The sequence below is a fragment of the Eurytemora carolleeae genome, unplaced genomic scaffold, assembly GCF_000591075.1.
Source record: "Eurytemora carolleeae unplaced genomic scaffold, Eaff_2.0 scaffold1283, whole genome shotgun sequence".
In the NCBI taxonomy this organism is placed as follows: Eukaryota; Metazoa; Arthropoda; class Copepoda; order Calanoida; family Temoridae; genus Eurytemora; species Eurytemora carolleeae.
In genome coordinates this window covers 53361-75391 of record NW_019402138.1, presented here as the reverse complement: position 1 = coordinate 75391, position 22031 = coordinate 53361, and the positions used below count along the sequence as shown (strand labels likewise).

Sequence of the window (22031 nt, the reverse complement as noted above, 5' to 3'; positions counted from 1 at the left end):
AACTTCTGACTTGCTAAGAAGTTTGTAAGGTTTTGGACCTCAGAATTAAAAAAAAAGTTACATACAAAAGTTAAATTTTTTAATTAAAAAATTAAGATTTTCGGAAATTGAAATGATTTAGTTTTTTTGCAATAGAAGTGTGCATAAAATCAATCTCATCAAAGCCAACCGTTAGAATTTATTAGAAAAATTGTAAATGTATTTGTTTTACCTAAGATTTCCATTTTGCATTCTTGGCATTGAATTGAACTGCTTCCTGCAACAACTCGAACTGTAGTGGCGTCGTTCCATCGAACAGTTCGAGTTTTTGGGAGAGGAGGTTCGAGTCTCAGCACTAGAGGTAGGGGAGCTCGAGGGACTAAAAATAAACAAAATGTTAAATCATAACAATTTCCTTCTTTTTCTCTGATACAGTAATCCGCAAGACACTTTAAAAAGAACCAAGAATGAAAATAAATAGAAGACCTTAGAATCAAGGCACTTAAAACAAAAATGATAAGTAAATTAACTGTTTTATTAGGGTTGTTAATCGTTTTAAAAACGATCGAAATAACAATCACTTTTCGTTTCGTTTTCATTTAGTTCTTAAACGATCGTTTTGTTTTTTAGAAAATTTTTTTTTTTTTATAACGAACCATTCGTTTTGAACTTTAAGAAAACGAAAAATGTTATTTTTTTAAACGATCGTTTCATTGTTCTTTTTTCTTCCTCGTTTTCAAAACAAAAAGATAGTTTTTCAAAAAAAAAGTGTCCAAACCTTCATGCAGTCCCTTCAAGGACTTGAAGTAAAGAGGCTGTTTAAGATTTTAAATTACAGTTTATTGTCTAGTTGTGTTGTGTTAGATGAGAGTTTTAAGTATTCCTTAGTTCAAGAACAGAATTTAAATTAGGGTTATTTTATACCAGAAGTTACCTGTACCTGTACCTTGTACCTGTACCTGTACCTGTACCTGTACCTGTACCTGTATCTGTACCTGTACCTAAGATGAAATGTAGAGAACTTGTTATTATGATTGTTTTCAAGTTGAACCGGTTCCTGTCCAGGAGCCTGGTGGTTGTGTTCATGCTGGTTCTCTGTGAACCGGATAATTAAAAAAATTTCTCACGAAAAAATAGTTTAAAGTTGATCAAATCAAACATTATTCTGTACACCAGGTAATTTTGAATCTTAGACCTAGAAAATTATTTTCTTTTTCTGTTTGTCTCTCCGACTTAAAGAGACTTAAAGAGACTTAAAGAGACTTAAAGAGACTTAAGAAGACTTAAAGAGATCCGTTATTTCAAGAATGTCATTTTCGTTCACAACTGAAACCTAATTATGAGCTTTGTCTGTGTCCAGAATGAATGAGATATTCATGAAATTTATTCTTGTTAAAAATTGATTATTATTAACTGTGGTTTCTCTATCATTGATCAGTTAAATGTTTCAATATAAAACGATATTTGAAAATTCATTAAAATCAATTCACAAAAAGATGTTTAATTAGTTAAAAGTTAGTGTGAGTGAATAACCCCTGTTTAAAATTAGATTAAAGCTAAAACCAAATTCAGAAGTTTTTATTGAGATATTTATTTACGATGGTGAGTCGAATACGAAATAGAAATAATTCAAATTATTTTCCTAAAAGAGGCTTTTCCACAAATATATTTTCTTGCTGGGCGTATTCCATCTTTCTTACCCTATAAATAATAATAATAATAATAATAATAATATCAATAACGATAATAATAATAATAAAATTAATAATAATAATAAAATTAATAATAATAATAATAATAATAATAAAATTGATTATAAACATAATAATAATACCATCGTTTGAAGGTAATAATAGCTGCTAGAACTGATATTCCAAAAATGACAGCTGCTAGAAGGCTGAGTAGTGTTATAGTCATATAGCTGGGAGAATTCTTATCATTTCTCTCCTAGTTTAAGAATAGTATTTAGGGGCGCATGAGGGGGGGGGGGGTGCACATGCCTCCAAGTCAGAGACTGCAAGAAATGTGCTTTTTGAGCCAACACTTATTAAATCAATATTTGAAATTAAATTTCGAACGTAAAGGTGGTCGAGAACTTGAGAGGATTGAAATCTGGAGGAAATAAACATCTTTGAAAGTTTGAACCCATTTATATTTTAAACTTTAGCCACCAGTCATTAAAAAAACTATATGTAAAAAGAGACACAATTACTAAAATAATACTAGGGGAAGTTTTCTAAATCTTAACATTTTTATGGACTCTTTGCAAAATAAGTATACTGTGCGGCATTCATTAAATAAGTAAAAAAACAGTACTGTACTATTCATCTACTGTACTGTTTATCTACAGTACTGCTCATGTACTGTACTGCTCATCTACAGTTCTGATCATGTACAGTACTGCTCATCTATTGTACTGCTCATCTACTGTTTTGTTTATTTTCTTCCCATAAACTGCAGTACATTTTCAATGTAAACAAAGAGATTTTTTTTAACACCGAATTTTTGTACATTTTTTTTTTACCTTAATCCAAATGGTATTTATAGGATTACTGTTCTTGGGTTGAATAGGAACACAACTGAAGGTTACAGCAGACCAAGCTCCTGTGTCCTACAAACAAAATAAAATTTAAATTTTTTTCACGCATCTCCAAACAAAAGATGATATTTTTTGACCTAGCCCAAACAAAAATTCATATTTTTTCTCTCGTTCTAAAATAAAATTTATAATTTTTTAAAATATTCCAGCAAACATTTATATTTTTTTTCACTCATCGCCAAATGAAAATTCATAATTTTTCACTAATCCATAAAAAAAATCTATATTTTTTCACACATCTTTAAAGACCAACAAAAACTAAATTTTACATTTATTGAGTGGGGTTGAATTCTGGAGGAACTAAACGTCTTTGCACTCTTTTAGCACTTACATACATTAACTATTATTTTGGAAAGTTTAGCCACCCGACGTTTCAGAGAAAATTAAATGGTAAATAGTAAATGGTAAATGGTAAATGGTAAATGGTAAATGGTAAATGTTAAATGGTAAATGGTAAATGGTAAATGGTAAATGGTAAATGGTAAATGGTAAATGGTAAATGGTGAATGGTAAATGGAAAATGGTAAATGGTAAATGGTACATGGTACATGGTACATGGTAAATGGTAAATGGTAAATGGTAAATGGTAAATGGTAAATGGTAAATGGTAAATTGTAAATGGTAAATGGTAAATGGTAAATAGTAAATGGTAAATGGTAAATGGTAAATGGTAAATGGTAAATGGTAAATGGTAAATGGTGAATGGTAAATGGTAAATGGTAAATGATAAATGGTAAATGGTAAATGGTAAATGGTAAATGGTAAATGGTGAATGGTAAATGGTAAATGGTAAATGGTAAATGGTAAATGGTGAATGGTAAATGGTAAATGGTAAATGGTAAATGGTAAGGGACAAAAAAATACTAAAATAATAAAAAAATACCTGGCAGGCACTTTCACGTACATTGGTTATCCCTAAAAAAATGTTTTTAATTGTAAATAATTCATCTACGTTGAATTTTCTGTTATTTGTATTGACTACATGTGATTCTATTGTAGGCGATTATAGCAAAATAATGAAGACGACTTTTTTATTTAAGTTTTAATTGTTTACAAGCTTTTTCAATAATATCAGGTTTACAAGCAATTAAATAAGCTTTTTTAATTATTAGCTTCTCTCTGATTTCATGTTTTTTGTGTATCCATGCTGTTTAAAAGCTTGGTATAAATAATGATTAAAGTCGAGAGTCGTCTTCATTGTATTGATAAAATCGCATACTACTGTACAACATTTTTTATTTAAGAAATTCGAAAGTTACATCTTATTTTTTTAGTGCTTGAACTATCTTGTGCTTTTTCCCATTTGACTTTTGTTTTCATTGATATTTTAATTTTTGAAAACAGGAAAGAAAATATTATTCTCTGAACTGAATCGAATTCTGAATTAAATTGAGCCGGAATAAAATTAAGATTTCCTTTTTCCTTTTCTGTAATCTTTTTACATATTTCATAAAGTCTTCTCAAACACTGGAGCTGGTGGTAAATAGACGGAGAGAAATGTGAACACAATAAAAACCTTTAAAATCTACCCTCAACTGAGATTCCCTGAACCCTATTAAGGCTGTAGGTCTAAATTTATGCATAGCCTCGGGGGGGGGGGGGGGGCACCCCCCAGGGGGGCGCTTGGCGCCCACTCCCTAGTAATGTATGTTTATAGCCCAATTTTTCATGGTCAACTCAAAGAAAAAAAATAGACCGATAACTTTAAAAGTCTGGGTGCTAGGGAGGGTGGAAAAAATGCCTAAATAAGGGAAAAAAATGAAAAAATATTTAAATAAAAAATATCAAAGTGTGACACATGTTTCTGCATGCATTTTTCAAAGGGCTTTTCAAAAATATAGTTTTTAAATCTGTCACAAAAAAATTATGGTCTATTTTAGATATTTTTTTCACAGACCGGACTTTTTTTCCGCCCTGTAACCTATCCTATAAATTAGAAAAAAAATATTTTTAACAAAAAAACCTTTAAGCTCCTATTCATTAAAAGTCACACAATTTCACGTTGATAGTGTCAAAAATCAGAGTACTAGGACAAAAAAAAACTACGGGGGTTGGGCAACAAACGCCCCCCCCCCCCAGCCTGTTTAGGGTTAAAGGGAAGACCAACCTAATTTAAATAAGATAAATTACCCACCATAAAATAAGATTGACAATGGTTTAAATCTTCATAAAAGCAAAAATATGTTCTTTCACAAATTGACAAATTTAAGGAATTGAATTGTTGCCACAAATTCAAACTTTCTTATCTCTTTATATTCTTGCAACCTGAGGTTTTCAGCCTTTGATATTTCAAACTTAGATTACTTAATCTAACAGATACATATTTTGGAATACCCAAGGTCTACGACATTGGGTTGCAAATATTTAGGGATTAGAAAATCTATGTTTGTGGCAAAGACTTAATTCCTTTCTTTAATTTCGAAAAAAAGACCTCCCGCATCTTTATCCAATTCCAGAATAAAACGCCTCACCCATCTCTGTCCAATTCCAGAATAAAACACCTCCCGTATCTCTATCCAATTCCAGAATAAAACACCTCCCCCATTTCTATCCAATTCCAGAATTAAACACCTTCCGCATCTCTATCCAATTCCAGAATAAAACACCTCCCGCATCTCTATCCAATTCCAGAATAAAACACCTCCCGCATCTCTATCCAATTCCAGAATAAAACACCTCCCGCATCTCTATCCAATTCCAGAATAAAACACCTCCCGCATCTCTATCCAATTCCAGAATAAAACACCTCCCGCATCTCTATCCAATTCCAGAATAAAACACCTCCCGCATCTCTATCCAATTCCAGAATAAAACACCTCCCGCATCTCTATCCAATTCCAGAATAAAACACCTCCCGCATCTCTATCCAATTCCAGAATAAAACACCTCCCGCATCTCTATCCAATTCCAGAATAAAACACCTCCCGCATCTCTATCCAATTCCAGAATAAAACACCTCCCGCATCTCTATCCAATTCCAGAATAAAACACCTCCCGCATCTCTATCCAATTCCAGAATAAAACACCTCCCGCATCTCTATCCAATTCCAGAATAAAACACCTCCCGCATCTCTATCCAATTCCAGAATAAAACACCTCCCGCATCTCTATCCAATTCCAGAATAAAACACCTCCCGCNTTTGTAACCTAATTACGTAAACCTTTGATATTTCAACTTTTTAACCTAATTACGTAAACCTTTGATATTTCAACTTTTTAACCTAATTACATAAACCTTTGATATTTCAACTTTGTAACCTTATTACGTAAACCTTTTATATTTCAATTTTGTAACCTAATTACGTAAACCTTTGATATTTAAACTTTGTAACTTAATTACGTAAACCTTTGATATTTCAACTTTGTAACCTAATTACGTAATCCTTTGATATTTCAACTTTGTAAACTAACTATGTAAACCTTTGGTATTTTAACTTTTTCTTGATTGTTTTTCCATGTTAATGTTACCCACATTAAGGGTGAGACTTCAGAGACGACTTTTGTCTTTCCTTCTTTGATAAATCATTATTTATTAAGCCATGGGAACAGTAATCCAAGCCAACAAGACTTAATTTTACCTTTACTATCTTAATAGTTTCAAGTCGTCTTTACAGTCTCATCCTTTGTGGGTAACCCTGAATATCCAAACATTCGTCAAGGTTTATACCATGGAGCAGGTTAAAAGGGATTAGAAAATTATAATTTAAGGCGATTAACTATATAATTTATATATTACCGTCCATAAACTGGTATCCAGGTAGACAGGAATACTGGGCGATAGATCGCCACTGTGCTGACCCATTTAACAGTGCAACCGCCGATTTCGGGAGCATCGGCGGTTCCCCACAGGAAATCGGCCGACAGGTAGGCGGATGGCCGGTCCATTCTCCTGAAGAAACATATTTGTTTTTCATTAAATAATTTCGTCACAGTATCTTTGTTAGACGCCATCGATACTTAATAAAAAAGTTGATTTGCTTTGATAAACCATATGAGTGAAGAATGTAAACCTAAAAAGATGGCAATTTAGATAAGAAAAAGAAGAATGAATTAGATAAGAAGAAGAAGAATGAATTAGATAAGAAGAAGAAGAATGAATTAGATAAGAAGAAGAAGAATGAATTATATAAGAAGAAGATGAATGAATTAGATAAGAAGAAGAAGAATGAAATAAACACATTTCTAGACAAAAAAACGACGATATCTTCCACATTTGATTAGATTAAGGTTTCCAAGGAACCTTTGAAAATCGAGCACTGTCATTTTTGCATGTAGGGTCACTTGAAATTACGCTTACAGGCCCAATAATGGTACTTTACTGAAAGTGCGTTCCACGGAAATAAAGTTGAAAGTTCCTGACGTGTATAACTCTTCTCTGTTATACAAATAAATAATTCCTCTTACAATTTGTATTTATTTTCTGCCCCCCCCCCCTTTTATTTATGCCTACCCTTTCCTCCCCTATTAATCCTCGATAATGAGCCTACAGCAAACACCGTGTTCACTGTTCACTCAATTAAAAATAAGAATTAAAAAGAAATATAAAAACCTTTATTAATCAAATTTATTTACCCTGGAAAGGGTCATAATATTATTAAGAAAAACTCCCAGCTTAACAAAAGAGTGCCATCCATGATTCACAATTTCATTATTTACATATTCACATCACATATTTATTGGTGGCGCTTTAAAAAAAAGATATTACGATTCAAGCATGGATTCAAGAATTTTAGTTCCGTTCCTTTATCTTTATAAATTTAAAGAATAGAGCAGAATTGATTGCAAAAAGTGAGAATATGATTTTACAGAGTTTTGAAGATATTTATAAAAACCGGTTTTTACAAGACTAAAAGTAAATTGACAAACTTAAAACTGGTCTCACATACCAAATTAGTTCTTTTGCAGGCTTCCTATATAACTGGAAAATTTTATCAAAATCTACAAAATATGTTTGTTTAAAGCAAAATAGTATGTTTATCTGTTGTCCTCTACCCTTAACTACATTCGAATGACTGGAAAAAATACGAAATATTTGAATTGTAATACTTAACCGTATTCTTGCTGGGGGGGGGGGGTCAATTTTCAGCATATCCTGGTTTTCAAGTACCCCTGCAGAGATAGGGTTAACGGATCAGAGACCGAACTTCAAGAATTTGAGCTGGGTCGCTGAGATACCCACTGCCGCTGCACGGGTAGCCGTAGTACATTTTAATTGTAATACTTAACGGATCAGAGACCGAACTTAAAGAATTTGAGCTGCCTCGCTGAGATACCCACTGCCGCTGCACGGACAGCCGTAGTACATTTGAATTTCCGAGCCAGGTCAACCGTTCCGGCCCTAGTTTGTACTGTTTCGCCCGGACATAGGGGAAATTAAGCAGACACTCAATATGAATTTACTTTACTAAAGGGCCAGAGGTGGGTGGCCGGTATTGAAGGATTTAAATCAGTGATTTAAATTTAAAATTGCAGTAGATGGTTAAGCCAGGTCTAGACCTGGTTCAAATTCTTTAAATTCGGTCTTAGTTATATTGAATAATTTACGGTTTGAGAGATATTATGCAACTTCTTGACTTTATACGGCCTCTCTGTTCTTAACATTAAGCGTTTTCAAACAAACGCTATAGATAGAAGTAAAATTAGTAGTAGCGAATTTGATTCGGATTCAGCCTACACCCCCCTTTCATTTTTCGTGAACGCTCTGTTCAATGAAATTCTTTGCTTACGAAAATGAAAAAATAAGAGAACTCTAGTTCCATGTTCTGAATGTAAGATTTTTTTTATAAATTTAATTTTATGTGAGGACACTTCTCCATTCTATACATTACCCGCAGTTCCCTAGTGAGGTTACGGGGCACATAGATAGATAGATAGTTAGATAGATAGATAGATAGATAGATAGATAGATAGATAGATAGATAGATAGATAGATAGATAGATAGATAGATAGATAGATAGATAGATAGATAGATAAACATATAGATGGATAAATAGATAAATAGATAGATGGAATAACAAAATTCTAATTGTTAGCTGAGATTTTTAAGAATAAAGTATCAAGACTGTGAAATTTGCAGTAACATCGATTGTTTAAAATTAGAAAGCCTATTTTAACCTTCAAAGATAGTCTTTGAGCAGTGAGTTTAACATTAAACTTTTTTAATGTATCATGTGCATTTTTAAATAGGTGAAAATCTATTATTAAGAATTTTTTTATTTATTTTTGAAAAAAAGAAGATTTTTTTACCTGACTCATCACAAACTCGTGTAGAATTTCCCCACAATATGTATCCTGTAAATTTACATTTTGTTATTTAAGTCAATGATTATGGGACTATCGTGCAGTTTTGTCTCAGAAAAAGGTTGTTTTGGAGTCTTTCTAATCCGTCCTACCAGGAGTCTTTCTAATCCGTCCTACCAGCAGTCTTTCTAATCCGTCCTACTAGGAGTCGTTCTAATCCGTTCTACCAGGAGTCTTTCTAATCCGTCCTACCAGGAGTCTTTCTAATCCGTCCTACCAGGAGTCTTTCTAATCCGTTCTACCAGGAGTCTTTCTAATCCGTCCTACCAGGAGTCGTTCTAATCCGTTCTACCAGGAGTCTTTCTAATCCGTCCTTCCAGTAGTCTTTCTAATCCGCTATACCAGGAGTCTTTCTAATCCGTCCAATATACCAGGAGTCTTTCTAATCCGTTCTACCAGGAGTGAAGTCTTTCTAATCCGTTCTGCTATAAGTCTTTTTAATCCGTTATACCAGGAGTCTTTCTAATCCGTCCTTCCAGGAGTCTTTCTAATCCTTTCTACCAGGGGTATTTCTAATTCTTTCTTCCAGGAGTCTTTCTAATTCTTTCTACCAGGAGTCTTTTTAATCCGTTCTTCCAGGAGTCTTTCTAACCCGTTATACCAGGAGTCTTTCTAATCCGTCCTATATACCAGGAGTCTTTCTCATCCGTTCAACCAGGGGAAGGTATTTCTAATTCTTTCTTCCAGGAGTCTTTCTAATTCTTTCTACCAGAAGTCTTTCTAATCCGTTCTTCCAGGAGTCTTGCTAATTCTTTCTTCCAGGAGTCTTTCTAATCCGTTCTACCATGTCCATTATTCCGCCTTTACATCCATCCTACCAAGTCTTGATCAAAATATGACAGAAAATACAGAGATAACCAGAAAATTGTAAAATAGGAAGACGACATTAAAGCAGCACTAAAGTGTATTTGATGTTGTTACAAAGCAAATAGCTTTAATAGTTTAAGTTTTCAAATCAATTACAGTTTATCCTAGAACTTCGGAGCCATCGAAAGAATTTATAAAATGTAGTATTGACAACTAAACAACTAAATATCTGCATACACCATTCCATTATCAGCAAGTTAAAAATAAGACATTTTATAAATTCCTTCGAGGTCTCCGAAATTCCTGCATATTAAAGGAGTTGGGCGGGGCTGTTTAGTGTTTACATTACACAGTTGCTGTATACCTCATGTTCATTGGACTACTTTTAGTCAAAACTTGAGTTTAAAAGTCGACTTCATATTCCAGAGTTTTCTGGTTCTCACTGTATTTAAATACAGACAGGAGGTGCATGTATTTAGTTTAACCTACCTGGGTTACAATGGTATTTAGCTCTGCTCCCATAAACATAGTTTCCTCTGAAGTTAGAAACTTCAATAAATCCATCCTTAGCAGAGGTTGGATGATCGCAACTTAACTCTAAAAAAAGAAAATAAAAACACATTCTAATTTTCTACTTCCTATATTTTTGCAACCTGATCTCCGACTTATTCAGATCTTTTTAATTCTTCTTCAATATCCCGTGATGGGTATTCCCTGCAGGGATAGAGCATTGCTCCTTAAATTTAAGTGTGCTCACATATCCAACGCCGGCGATTTAAACAATTCAAGAAAATACGGCTCAGCTCTAAGCTGTCGTCGGACCTTATTTACGGCTTGAGCTTTCAGAGATTCTGACTGCATCTTATTTTTCACAGAGTTGAGTTAAAAAAAAAACGATTTTAATATTCTATTTTGCGGATTTTCATGGCAGTAATTGGCGCATTCCGGGTTTTTATGAGAACAAGACGCAACATCGAGCCTTTATCTCCAATAAAACCAACCAAGGTCGATATTATTTATATCTTTGTGTGTGAATAAATCTTTATAATAAAAATAATAATTGTTGACTCTGTTTTTTCTTTTAATTAAGAAATATCGTTAAGGATGTTGTACTTTGTAATTTTATTGTAAAAAAATTAAGTTTTAAAATTCAGAATTCTTTGCGGCATTTTGTAAAAAAAATGATATATGTCAATACTTCCACTGTTCCTTCCTCTTGTAAAAGACTTTCAGACATGCATTGTTTGAAGACTAGATGTAAAGCCTAGAAATTGTCCCAAACAATGAAAAATATTGTTCATCTGGACTACTTGACATTACTTTGGTTCTTTAGAACTATTTGTCTTTTTAATAAACACAATAACTCTGGTGGTTTTTAGTTTTTTCAATTGATAAAAAATAAATAATACTTTGAAAACAATCATTAAATTAATTTTGTAAATTAAACAATAGATTTTAATTCAGAGAATTTAAATTATGTTGAAAACAGATGTTCCATTGTGTGAGTATGTGAGAAAAGCAAATCTAAATGGTTACATGTTATAATTTCAAACCAATCTTGTTCTTGTAAAAAACGCTTCTACGTTGATTTAACGTGGGGGACAGGAAAGAATATAGTTTTATTAAAACCGTAACACAGACTGCAAACTGAGATCAGACGGCCTAGCTTATAGTTTTCACTAATTATTGTTTATTTACAAAAAAAAAAACAGTTTCTTGGCAATCCTAATACGGCACTGTTAAATTTAAACCAACCCAGCCCTTTAAAGGGTCTGTAGACATAATTTTGTGTGACCCTCCATTTCTGGAGTGCACATGTCTGCTAAAGATTTATGAGCTATCCATGATTTCTCTTTGAAAAATCGGTTATTTTCAATTGCTATTTGCGGATTATTTACAACAGACACAATGAATGGATTTTACACATTTTAAGCGAGAAAAACGAAGATATCTTTTAGGAGAGAAATGTTTAAAGGGTACCGTGGAGAACGGGCCAAGCACAGCACCGACATTTTTTTAAAATAGATAATATTTATTTGATCACCTGAGCAAGTTGGGATCTGTCCCTGCCACCCCTCCTTGCTACAGTTTAGAATACCCCTACCAGGGGGGGTTAGTGTGAATCCAGGGGCGCAGGAGTACTCGGCCTGAGAGGGGGTCAGAGAAAATAGTTGGGAATTCAGGGGCAACTCAGGGGACCCACAGTCCTCAACTTCTAAATACAAAATAAATTATAACAAAAATGACAAAGTTAAAAAAGTTAGGTTGTAGTAAAATAAGTTTTCCATGAGTAGTTATTTACGTCTAAAACTTTTGTCGGTATAAATTTGATGCAAATCACGTTGTAATAATGATTTATTGTTAATCCAAAAAAGAAACAAAAATGTGTAATTTAATTTAAAAAGAAACTTATGCACACAAAGTTCCGCGTAGAATAATTCTCCTTTTTTTTAACATTTTCTTAAATAATAAATAATGAATCAATCTTTTTATGGAATGTATCGTAAAATATTCACTTTATTCTTCAAACATTATTAAAAATGAGTTTGATTCAAACACTGGTTTGTTGTGCGAAATTATCACGAGAATAAAAAACTTGCAAAACTGCGCTGCTTTTATTGTGTGATTATATTTTGCACACTTGCGTTTACATTTATCTAATGTTTACTCTTATTATTCAAATACAAGATAAAGGGACTGTAAACGTAATTTTAAATGACTCTCAGTTTGTAAGACGGCATGTCGGACTTTCAGTTTGTAAGACGGCATGTCAGATTCTCAGTTTGAAAGACGGCATGTCGGATTCACAGTTTGTAAGACGGCATGTCAGATTCTCTGTTTGAAAGACGGCATGTCAGATTCTCAGTTTGTAAGACGACATGTCAGATTCACAGTTTGAAAGACGGAATGTCAGATTCTCAGTTTTAAAGGCGGAATGTCAGATTCTCAGTTTGTAAGACGGCATGTCGGATTCTCAGTTTGTAAGACGGCATGTCAGATTCTCAGTTTGTGAGACGACATGTCAGATTCTCAGTTTGAAAGACGGAATGTCAGATTCTCAGTTTTAAAGACAGAATGTCAGATTCTCAGTTTGTAAGACGGCATGTCGGATTCTCAGTTTGCAAGACGGCATGTCAGATTCTCAGTTTGTAAGACGACGGCATGTCAGATCCTCAGTTTGTAATACGGCATGTCAGATTCTCAGTTTGTAAGACGGCGTGTCAGATTCTCTGTTTGAAAGACGGCATGTCAGATTCTCTGTTTGAAAGACGGCATGTCAGATTCTCAGTTTGTAAGACGGCATGTCAGATTCTCAGTTTGTAAGACGGCATGTCAGATTCTCAGTTTGTAAGACGGCATGTCGGATTCATAATGGTATCCTGAAAACCTTTGTCTGAAAAAGACTGCATGAGATGTCCAACATCCTCCTTTTGAAAAAAAGATAATTTTACATTTTTTCTCTGTATAGAGACTTCCGCTTTTCTGCTTGGAAACAATGGAGAAAATTTTCAGAGTTTTACACTTTCATATCATAAAGCTCTTCGCTCGTATATATTTGTATGATATATATGTTAGCTATAGCTGGCCAAACTGCTGGACCGAATTGGTTGAACCCTTGAGTACCCCGGGGGGGGGGGGGGGAGAGCATTGGATTTTTTTTCAAAAATCATTTTTTTCTTTCAAAATTTGATTTAAAAATTCCACGAGCAACGCCGGGTACTTCAGCTAGACTGGATTCTCTCATATTATTGAATCAGTGTGAATCGGACTAACTCTTTTTAAAATGAAAGGTCACTTGAATACTTGTATCGACCGGATATATCAGGATTGGAATCTGACATCTAATCCAGCTTTGTATCTCTAATGTTTACTTTTTTACTCTAAAAATATGTTCAGACAGTTTGTATGCTGAACAAACAATGTTTATTGTTAAATAAATTGAAAATGGATAAAAAATTTTTTTGGCCAAAAATTGCGCAAAAATGACCAGAAATTCAGTGGAACCCCAAATACTACAAATAGAAGAATGCTTTATGGTTTATGATTATGATTTCGCGGGCAGCCGTCGTACATTTGAATTTCCGAGCCGGGTCAACCTTTCCGGTCCAAGTTTGTATTGTATCGCCCGGACATACTTAAGTGTATTTTATGTTGTTATAGCGAATAGTTTTACACAAACTTATTAAATCATAAAAGTCGTCTTCCTTTTACAGAGTTTTCTGGTTATCATTGTATCCTGTTTCTTTCAATTTTAATTTTTTAACTTTAAAAAGTTCACGATATGGTTACTTAATAATCGAAATTATGTAGATATGGGTTTCGTTTAAATTTCACTTTAATAAAATTACATAGTTTAAAAGATCAGATTCCAGGATTTTAAATCTATTTTGAAACTTTGAACTCAAAATGACGGCAATCATTGCAAGCTAAGGAGGGTTGGCGCATGTATGCCGAGTCCATTAAGGCGCATGATCCAATCAGGGTTCAGTCATGTGTTTGTTGTCTATTCTGAACCAATAGCAATAGTATGGCGGTAACATCTATCTATCTATCTCATTATCCAATCAGAGTTATGAATCCTTATATCGGCGCTATCAGTAAATAGACATATTTACTTCTACTGAAACTATGNGGGGCGGGGGGATTAGGATGAAATCCAAAGAGAATGCCAAGCAACCTTTTTTGTAAAATTCGTTTATTATGTTAAAATACCAAAAAAAAATAATAAAGATCAATTGTTATACAATAAATTCTTTGACCTGCTTGTCTTTAGGTCTATCAATAAAAAAAAAAATATAAAAAGTTTCACTGAAATACCCGTTATATAAGAAGATTGGAGTCTAATTATTTAATTTTGTAAAACTTGGCTTTGAAATCTGCTGAACCACTGTTTAGAGCTTGTAATTATCAAATTTATTTACAGAATTATCAAATAGAAATAATAGAAGCGCGCACTTTTGAATTTCTAATTAAAGTATGTTTAAATGGGACTGTAAGCGTAATTTTGAGTGACCCTCCATGCAAATATGGCAATGCCCAATTTACATTGGTACCATTAAAACCTTAATCTGATAAAAAAGTGGAAGACGATGTTGTTTTTTTTTTAACTCGAAAAGTATTTAATTCCGTTGATTTCTCCATTGCTTACAATAAGCAAGAAATTGGCTAGTTACTTTCACATAGAAAACGCAAATGAAAGTATCTAGTTTAAAGAAAGAAAAGCATGGATATCTAGTTCATACTTGATCAGACAAAGCTTTTAATCCGGTACCGTTGTAAATCGGACATTGCAATCTTTGCATGGAGGGCCACTTGAAATTACGCTTACAGTCACTTTAAAGAAGGTTTCAAAGCATATTTTACTCACCTCGCGCTTGAAAACTTTAAATTACGCTTACAGTCCCTTTAAAGAAGGTTTCAAAGCATATTTTACTCACCTCGCGCTTGAAAAACTTACGCATACAGTCCCTTTAAAGAAGGTTTCAAAAGTGTATTTTACTCACCTTGCGCTTGAAAAACTTGAATTTCACAAAGTCCAAAGTATTCTGTATCCATTCTATCATCCCTAAATATGCAATCTTTAAATTAAATAAAAGGTCAAATTTATTTTTTTTGGTATGGCTTTAAGACCTCGTAGCTCCTTGGTTTTACACCAAGTATTTGATTTTATGCCAGATAAAAATTTTCTAATTCATATACATTTGCAACCTGATGGTGTTAACCTTAGATTATTTGATCTAACATAATTCACAGATTGAAATTTATAAGGCCTACAACATTTGGTTGCAAAAGATATTAGAATTCGAAAATAAATGTTTGTAGCACAGGCTCGTTTCTTTTATCTGTTTACGTTACATATCATAAATTCAAATCTATTTTCTTTTTTTCAATATTTATTCAATAATTATGATTGAAAACATATAAGATTTAAAACTTTCAGGAAAGGAGTCATGGGTCTTTGTTATAAACTTTGCTTATTTCAATCCTATAACTTTGCAACCCAACCTGAGATATTTCAATAAATAATCTAAGTTTGAAATATCAAAGGTTTACACAATTAGGTTGCAAAGATATAGGGAATTGAAAAATTTAGTTTGTGGAAAGATTTATTTTTTTCACTTCAGTTTGAGACGATTTTGATGTTTATAAATATATGTTTTTCAGATTTAAATATGTAATTACATGTTTATAAATAAATTACATCTTTAAACATTTAATCTTTGGATTAAATTTGAAAATAATTTAATGTTTTTTATATTTAGTGTTTCTTAATATATTAAATCCATCATATTATCCCTAAACTTTCATCTTTGAATTGAAGATTATAAAATGCTCATTTCTTTAAGTAATGTAGGCTTAATGCTAATACTAGGGGGAAATTTTTAAATCTTTAAAAGATATTAAATTATTGATTTTTTGTTTTTTTATACATAATTATATGATTTTATAAAAGCTAGAAAATTTTGTAATTTCTAACAGAAATATCTGTATTTACACATAAATGTTTTTTATACAAGTATTCAACAGATCTAAATGACAGGAATAATATAAAAAAAATATTTGTTTTGGCTTAACAACTGAATATACAATCATTGTATTCGTACAATAAACACATTGATTCAGATATCAAATTCTAGGAAAATCCTGCTGTGTTTGCTTAAACTGGAATAAATTAAATAGAACATGATTTTGATTTAAATAAAAGTACGTTTTATTTAATCATTCTTCGATTTTATGATAATGAATTGTAATTTTAAGTATTATTTTTTAAGTATCTAGCTCTAGGACTAAAAAGTGCCATAAAATATTTTTAAGTAAATTGAATTTTTATGTCGTGATTTTAGGGATCAACCAACGATCTCAATATTATGCAGAGCTACGGGTTCAGTTAATTGGTCAAATCCTGCAGGGACAACTCAACTGAAGGGATCGAGCACTGCTCTTTAAATTAAAAAAACCCCACATTGGAGATTAAGCGAGATTAAGCGTTTTAGATTAACAATACTATACGCGAGCTCATGTGTCTTACGATGGTACATCTATCAAAGTGTTTCCGAAAAAAAAATTCGTTCATTACTTAATTTTATGTTATTTAAAAATTCTGCGTTTTTGAAATATTTCAAAAAAAAACTTCTTGATTTGCAAATACATGAAAAAATAAAAGATACCCTTGTAAACCGTTAGTTGTATGTTTTCAATATATTAAATTTTATTTTATTTTTATCAAACAAACGCTAGAATTTTTTTCTTGTTTTGGAATTTTTAGAATATAAAAGTTACCTGATATAAACAAACTGTCCCTTTTGACCTTCATTCACGCACTCGAACTCTTTTCTGAATTTCGAATGTTATTAATAAAAATAATAAAAAATGAAAAACATCAAAAAATGAAAAAAGTTTTTAATTTTTCCATAGGTTAAGGATTTTAGTTTGTGTATGGGCCAGACAAGGATGGTAGAAAATAAGGATAAACAATTCAAATTTTACTCCAAAGCATCCAAACCATTACTCTCTAATGCTTTTTGTTTTGATTCAATGTGGCTGATTTAAATAAAAATAAACAATATCTATAACTATTTTCTTCAAGTTTTTTCTCAATATTTTGATTTTAAAAATGTGTAAAAATGTTTAGTTATGTAAATAGGGTATTATCAATGTACATTATTAAAGATATATTTCGAACAAAAAGTATAAATAAATTTAATATAGTGAAGTTAAAGAATAATTTTGAACAATAACATTGCATAGCGTTCATAAAACTTTCTTTTAACTAGCGACAAAGGGGGGGGGGCGTTTGTCGCCCCCCCTCCAAGAAAAATGCCTTAGAGAATATAGGCCTTAGAGGTATAGGGTTGAAATGCATGTTCATGGCCCAAATTTTCATGGCCAGCTCCAAGAAAAAAAAAGTAGACCGATAACTTGGTGCTAGGGAGGGTGGGAAAAAAGCCTAAAAAAGGATCAACAAAATGAAATATAAACATGTGACACATATGTTTCTCCATGCATTTTTCAAAGCTTTTCAAAAATATAGTTTTTAGATCTGTAGCTATAGTCACAAAAAAGTGGGCTATTTAAGATTTTTTTTCACAGACCGGACAATAAATAAAAAAAATATCATTTTAACTAAAAATCCTTTTAATTACTATTCATTAAAAGTCACATAATTTCACGGTGATAGTGTCTAAAATGAGAGTGCTAGGACAAAAAACTACTGTTCACATACTTATTATATTTGGACATGTTTTTATCTTTTACAATAAAAATATACAATTAATTTAAGCCACGTCTTAAACCCCCCAAAAACCGGTTTTAATTGATCGCCGGCTTAAATCTTGAAAAATTTAATACAAATTTAAGTAGAACCAACCATATTTGAGCAGCGGCTTAAATTTAAACCGATTTTAAATTCGGCCTCGGTTGTAATAGTATCTTTAGTTGGACTAGTTGTGAAACCGACTTTTTTATATCGGGTATAGGTCCTAGTTAATTCAACTTGCAAATTAAGCTTCTTATTTTAATCAAAAATTTGACCAGAAAGTAAAATTTTTTTAATTTGGCACAATCTAGTATGGCATACACTGTTTTATCCTTTGGTTATACAGCCCTTGGTTCTGGCCATATTGTGGGAGGAAACTAACGTTTTAGCATAAATATAATTAGAAGAATGTTCAGGACAGAGTTAGTATTTGTCATTTCCTACGTCAAAAGCCTTATATTGTAAAAATGTTAAGTTCTTTAAATCATGAATTTTATTCTCAAAATAAGAATTCAGCGATAAAACATTTCTGCAACACCAGCAATCCCTTTCAAAGCTTTGTTAAACTTAGTATTTGTGTAATTGAGCAAATAGACACACAAGTGTTATCTTGGTATAAATACTGCTGGGACTTCTGTAGTACGTTACTCAAGCCTACTTCTCCCAAGGTGCAGTAATATCATTATTTTAGACATTCAAAATCAGGCCTTTTTGTTGTGTTCATTTATAACTTTTAACCTCCATTTTCTCCATATTCTTTGCTTATAAGATGTTTCCATTGTTTTTACTAAATCTAAGACACTTTAAAGACACCATAAAAGCAAGTTTAGATGTTGAATTTAAATTTGATGCTAAAATGAACATTTTTAGATGAGATCTGTCTTGTGTTTGACTTTTCTGTTGGCTGGAGTATCCCAGGCCAAAAATATTCAACCTAAGCTTGATATTGTCTTGATCAGCAATGAAACCGAATCAAGGAATATCTTGCCAAAACTTGAAGTTCAACTTCTTGTAAATGAGACTGAAGAAATCAATCCAAGCCTGTTGACTCCAAAGCTAGAGGTCCAGCTTCTTACAAATGAAACTGAGGTTGTTGATCCCAGTCTGCTGACTCCTAAGATGGCTTTGGCCAGAGCTACAACAGATTGTGGATGCGGGTATGCTGTGAGCAATCCTAATCCAGCAGCTGGAAGAATTGTTGGTGGATCTGTAGTTACCCCACAGAACAAGCTTCCATATCAAGTATTTGTTCAGACCTGTTTTGCTAATGGTTGCGCTTCTTGCGGAGGTACATTGATCAATAAAAGGTATGTCATGACTGCAATGCACTGTGTTGTGAGTGGAGGTGTCGCGGCTAGGAGTGCGTTGGTCAAAATTGGAGATTATAGTAAAAATTTTGCTATCGAGACAATACCACAACAGAATATTCCTGTTGCCAATATTATTATGAGAGATGACTATGATGAAAAGAATACGAATAATGATATTGCTCTGCTCCGCTTGTCTTCTGATGTTGTATTTAACGCCAATGTTGTACCTGCCTGCCTACCTACTGATCCAAATAATCTTTATGTAGGCCAGCAAGCAGTTGTTTCAGGGTGGGGCACTACCTCTTCAGGAGGGTCTACAAGTGATTTGCTGAAGGAAACTACAGTTAAAATTGTAGCTAACTCTGATTCAACCTGCCTAGGACCATACGCAAATATTGGAAAAACAAGGATGTGTGCTTATGCAGCAGGAACTGATAGCTGTCAGGGAGATAGTGGTGGACCTCTGGTTGTCAAGGAGGATGGAAGATACACAGTAGTAGGTGTTGTATCCTATGGTATAGGTTGTGCTTCTACTAACACTGCTGGAGTATATGCTAGAGTTACCAACTACTTGGATTGGATCAACTCAAATGTTGCAGATGGATGGTGTTCAGGAACTAATCCTCCAGTACAACCAACAACTGCCTCTCCTACAACCCAAGCTCCAGCTACAGGTGTTGCATGCGATCTCAGATGTGTGGGGACATTTTCTGGAAACTATCTATTGAATGGTCTCCCTGCAACCTGCAGCTTAGGTATTTGCACTTCTACGGATGGAAGTAATCTTTGCATGGCTTTAGGATATCCATGTGGAACACCAACAGTTGCTACTACAACTGCTGCTCCCACAACAACTGCTCCAACAACAACTGCTCCAATCTGTAATCTAAGGTGTATAAACAGTAGACTAAATGGTATCTATCAGATCAATGGAATTCAATCTACATGCACCTCTGGAAGATGCAGTGCAACAAATGGCAGTGATCTTTGCAAGCAACTTAGGTATCCATGTGGAGTTTGAACAGAAAATACTGACAAATGAGGAATTTCAATCACTGTTTTCTTCATGTTCATTGAAATATTTATATTTTGTATCTAAATTGGAAACAAATAATTTAAAAATTGAAAATTTGCTTAATAAAAAATCAACCGCCTTGATGTTAACCTAAATTATTTTAACAGATATATCTTGGAAGGAATTCAAATATTGTTAAAACTTTAGATTATTATCTACCTTTTAGAATAGAAGAGTTCAATTTTTTTCCAGTTTTTAATCATTGCGATACTAAGGTATAAACCTTTTGCAGGCCCAAACCAGCAAAAGCATTTTCCATTGTGGGATATGTGATTTCATGTAAGATATGATATGCTTGTGTGGTAAGATAAAGGCCTTGTTAAAAGAATGAGGGGCAAGGGCTGCTGACCTGTACAAGAGTGAGGGAGAAGGGTTACTGACTTGTAGACGAATGAGAGTTAATACTACTGTAAGAGAATAAGGGGTAAGAGTTACTGACATGTAAGAGAATGAGGGGGAAGTGTTACTGACATGAAAGAGAATGAGGGGGAAGTGTTACTGACATGTAAGAAGATGAGGGGGAAGTGTTACTGACATGAAAGAGAATGAGGGGGAAGTGTTACTGACATGTAAGAGAGTGAGGGGTAAGAGTTACTTACATGTAAGAGAATGAGGGGGAATGGTTACTGACATGAAAGAGAATGAGGGGGAAGTGTTACTGACATGTAAGAAAATGAGGGGGAAGTGTTACTGACATGAACGAGAATGAGGGGGAAGTGTTACTGATATGTAAGAGAATGAGGGGTAAGAGTTACTTACATGTAAGAGAATGAGAGGGAATGGTTACTGACATGAAAGAGAATGAGGGGGAAGTGTTACTGACATGTAAGAGAATGAGGGGTAAGAGTTACTTACATGTAAGAGAATGAGGGGGAATGGTTACTGACATGAAAGAGAATGATTGGGAAGTGTTACTGACCTAAGAGTTTTAAATCTTCCTTCAAACTGAGCACAGGGCTTATACTCTGCAGTACTTCCATCTATATTAATTATCCGTGTAATATATATTTTATGAAAGCTGGGCTATATACTATAAGCTTTGTCTTGGACAAGGGTTCAAATTCAGAGTCACTTATTCAAATCCTTAAAAATCTTCAACTTTAAAGCAGACATTCAGAATTTGTTGGTAGTTCAACAACCCATCTCTCATTCATAAAATTTGGTACCAGAGTCCTTTAATTTGGAACCTGTACTGGATTTTCCCTCATTAATTTAACTATTTAGTACTCACTGCTTAATTGATTAATCTTTGCAAGGAATGCTGGAGCTTAAACTTTCTAAAACTGTTCAAAAATACCAACTAGCTTATTTATTACAAAATTAATGTAATTTGATGATAGCACCAGAGGGCCGGTATCAAATTTTGCATAACATTTTTAAAAGTAAAAACATGGATTTGTCTGCTAACGATGACATAGGTTTACAGGGTACAGTTGTGAATTGTTATTACCTAGGATTTCTACGACAAATATAGAGAATTTCTGATATGAACCAGGACTCATGGAGATCCATACTGAGGATATCAGGAGATGACGGCTTAGGGAAACCTAAATATTTTATAATTTTGGAAAAATTATAATTTTTATTTACATCATTAAAAAACAAAGAAATACTGAAATCTGTAAAACTGTATCTTTGTTGTTTGGTGCATACCAATTTATTTGCGTATAAGGATATCTTGGTCAACATTAAAGGGAGTGTTC

At 33.1% G+C, this 22031-nt stretch overlaps 1 protein-coding gene across 4 annotated transcripts in view; it reads right to left on the bottom strand.

Annotated features, from left to right (window-relative positions):
• The window catches only part of LOC111717966 (CUB and sushi domain-containing protein 3), a 35492-nt gene that overhangs the window by 3503 nt on the left and 9958 nt on the right, over positions 1–22031 (bottom strand). For 3 of the 4 annotated variants that reach the window (XM_023493431.1, XM_023493434.1, XM_023493433.1), the window contains 14 exons: positions 21779–21875; positions 21248–21308; positions 16968–17021; positions 15191–15252; positions 11731–11901; positions 10176–10283; positions 8826–8870; positions 6315–6467; positions 3462–3493; positions 2504–2590; positions 1814–1926; positions 1622–1680; positions 975–1074; positions 212–358 (listed from right to left, as the gene is read on the bottom strand). In XM_023493431.1, the coding sequence (XP_023349199.1) occupies positions 212–358; positions 975–1074; positions 1622–1680; positions 1814–1926; positions 2504–2590; positions 3462–3493; positions 6315–6467; positions 8826–8870; positions 10176–10283; positions 11731–11901; positions 15191–15252; positions 16968–17021; positions 21248–21308; positions 21779–21875 (1289 nt within the window). The remainder of the gene's footprint in view (positions 1–211; positions 359–974; positions 1075–1621; positions 1681–1813; positions 1927–2503; positions 2591–3461; positions 3494–6314; positions 6468–8825; positions 8871–10175; positions 10284–11730; positions 11902–15190; positions 15253–16967; positions 17022–21247; positions 21309–21778; positions 21876–22031) is intronic. The other variant, XM_023493432.1, reaches the window with a different exon arrangement.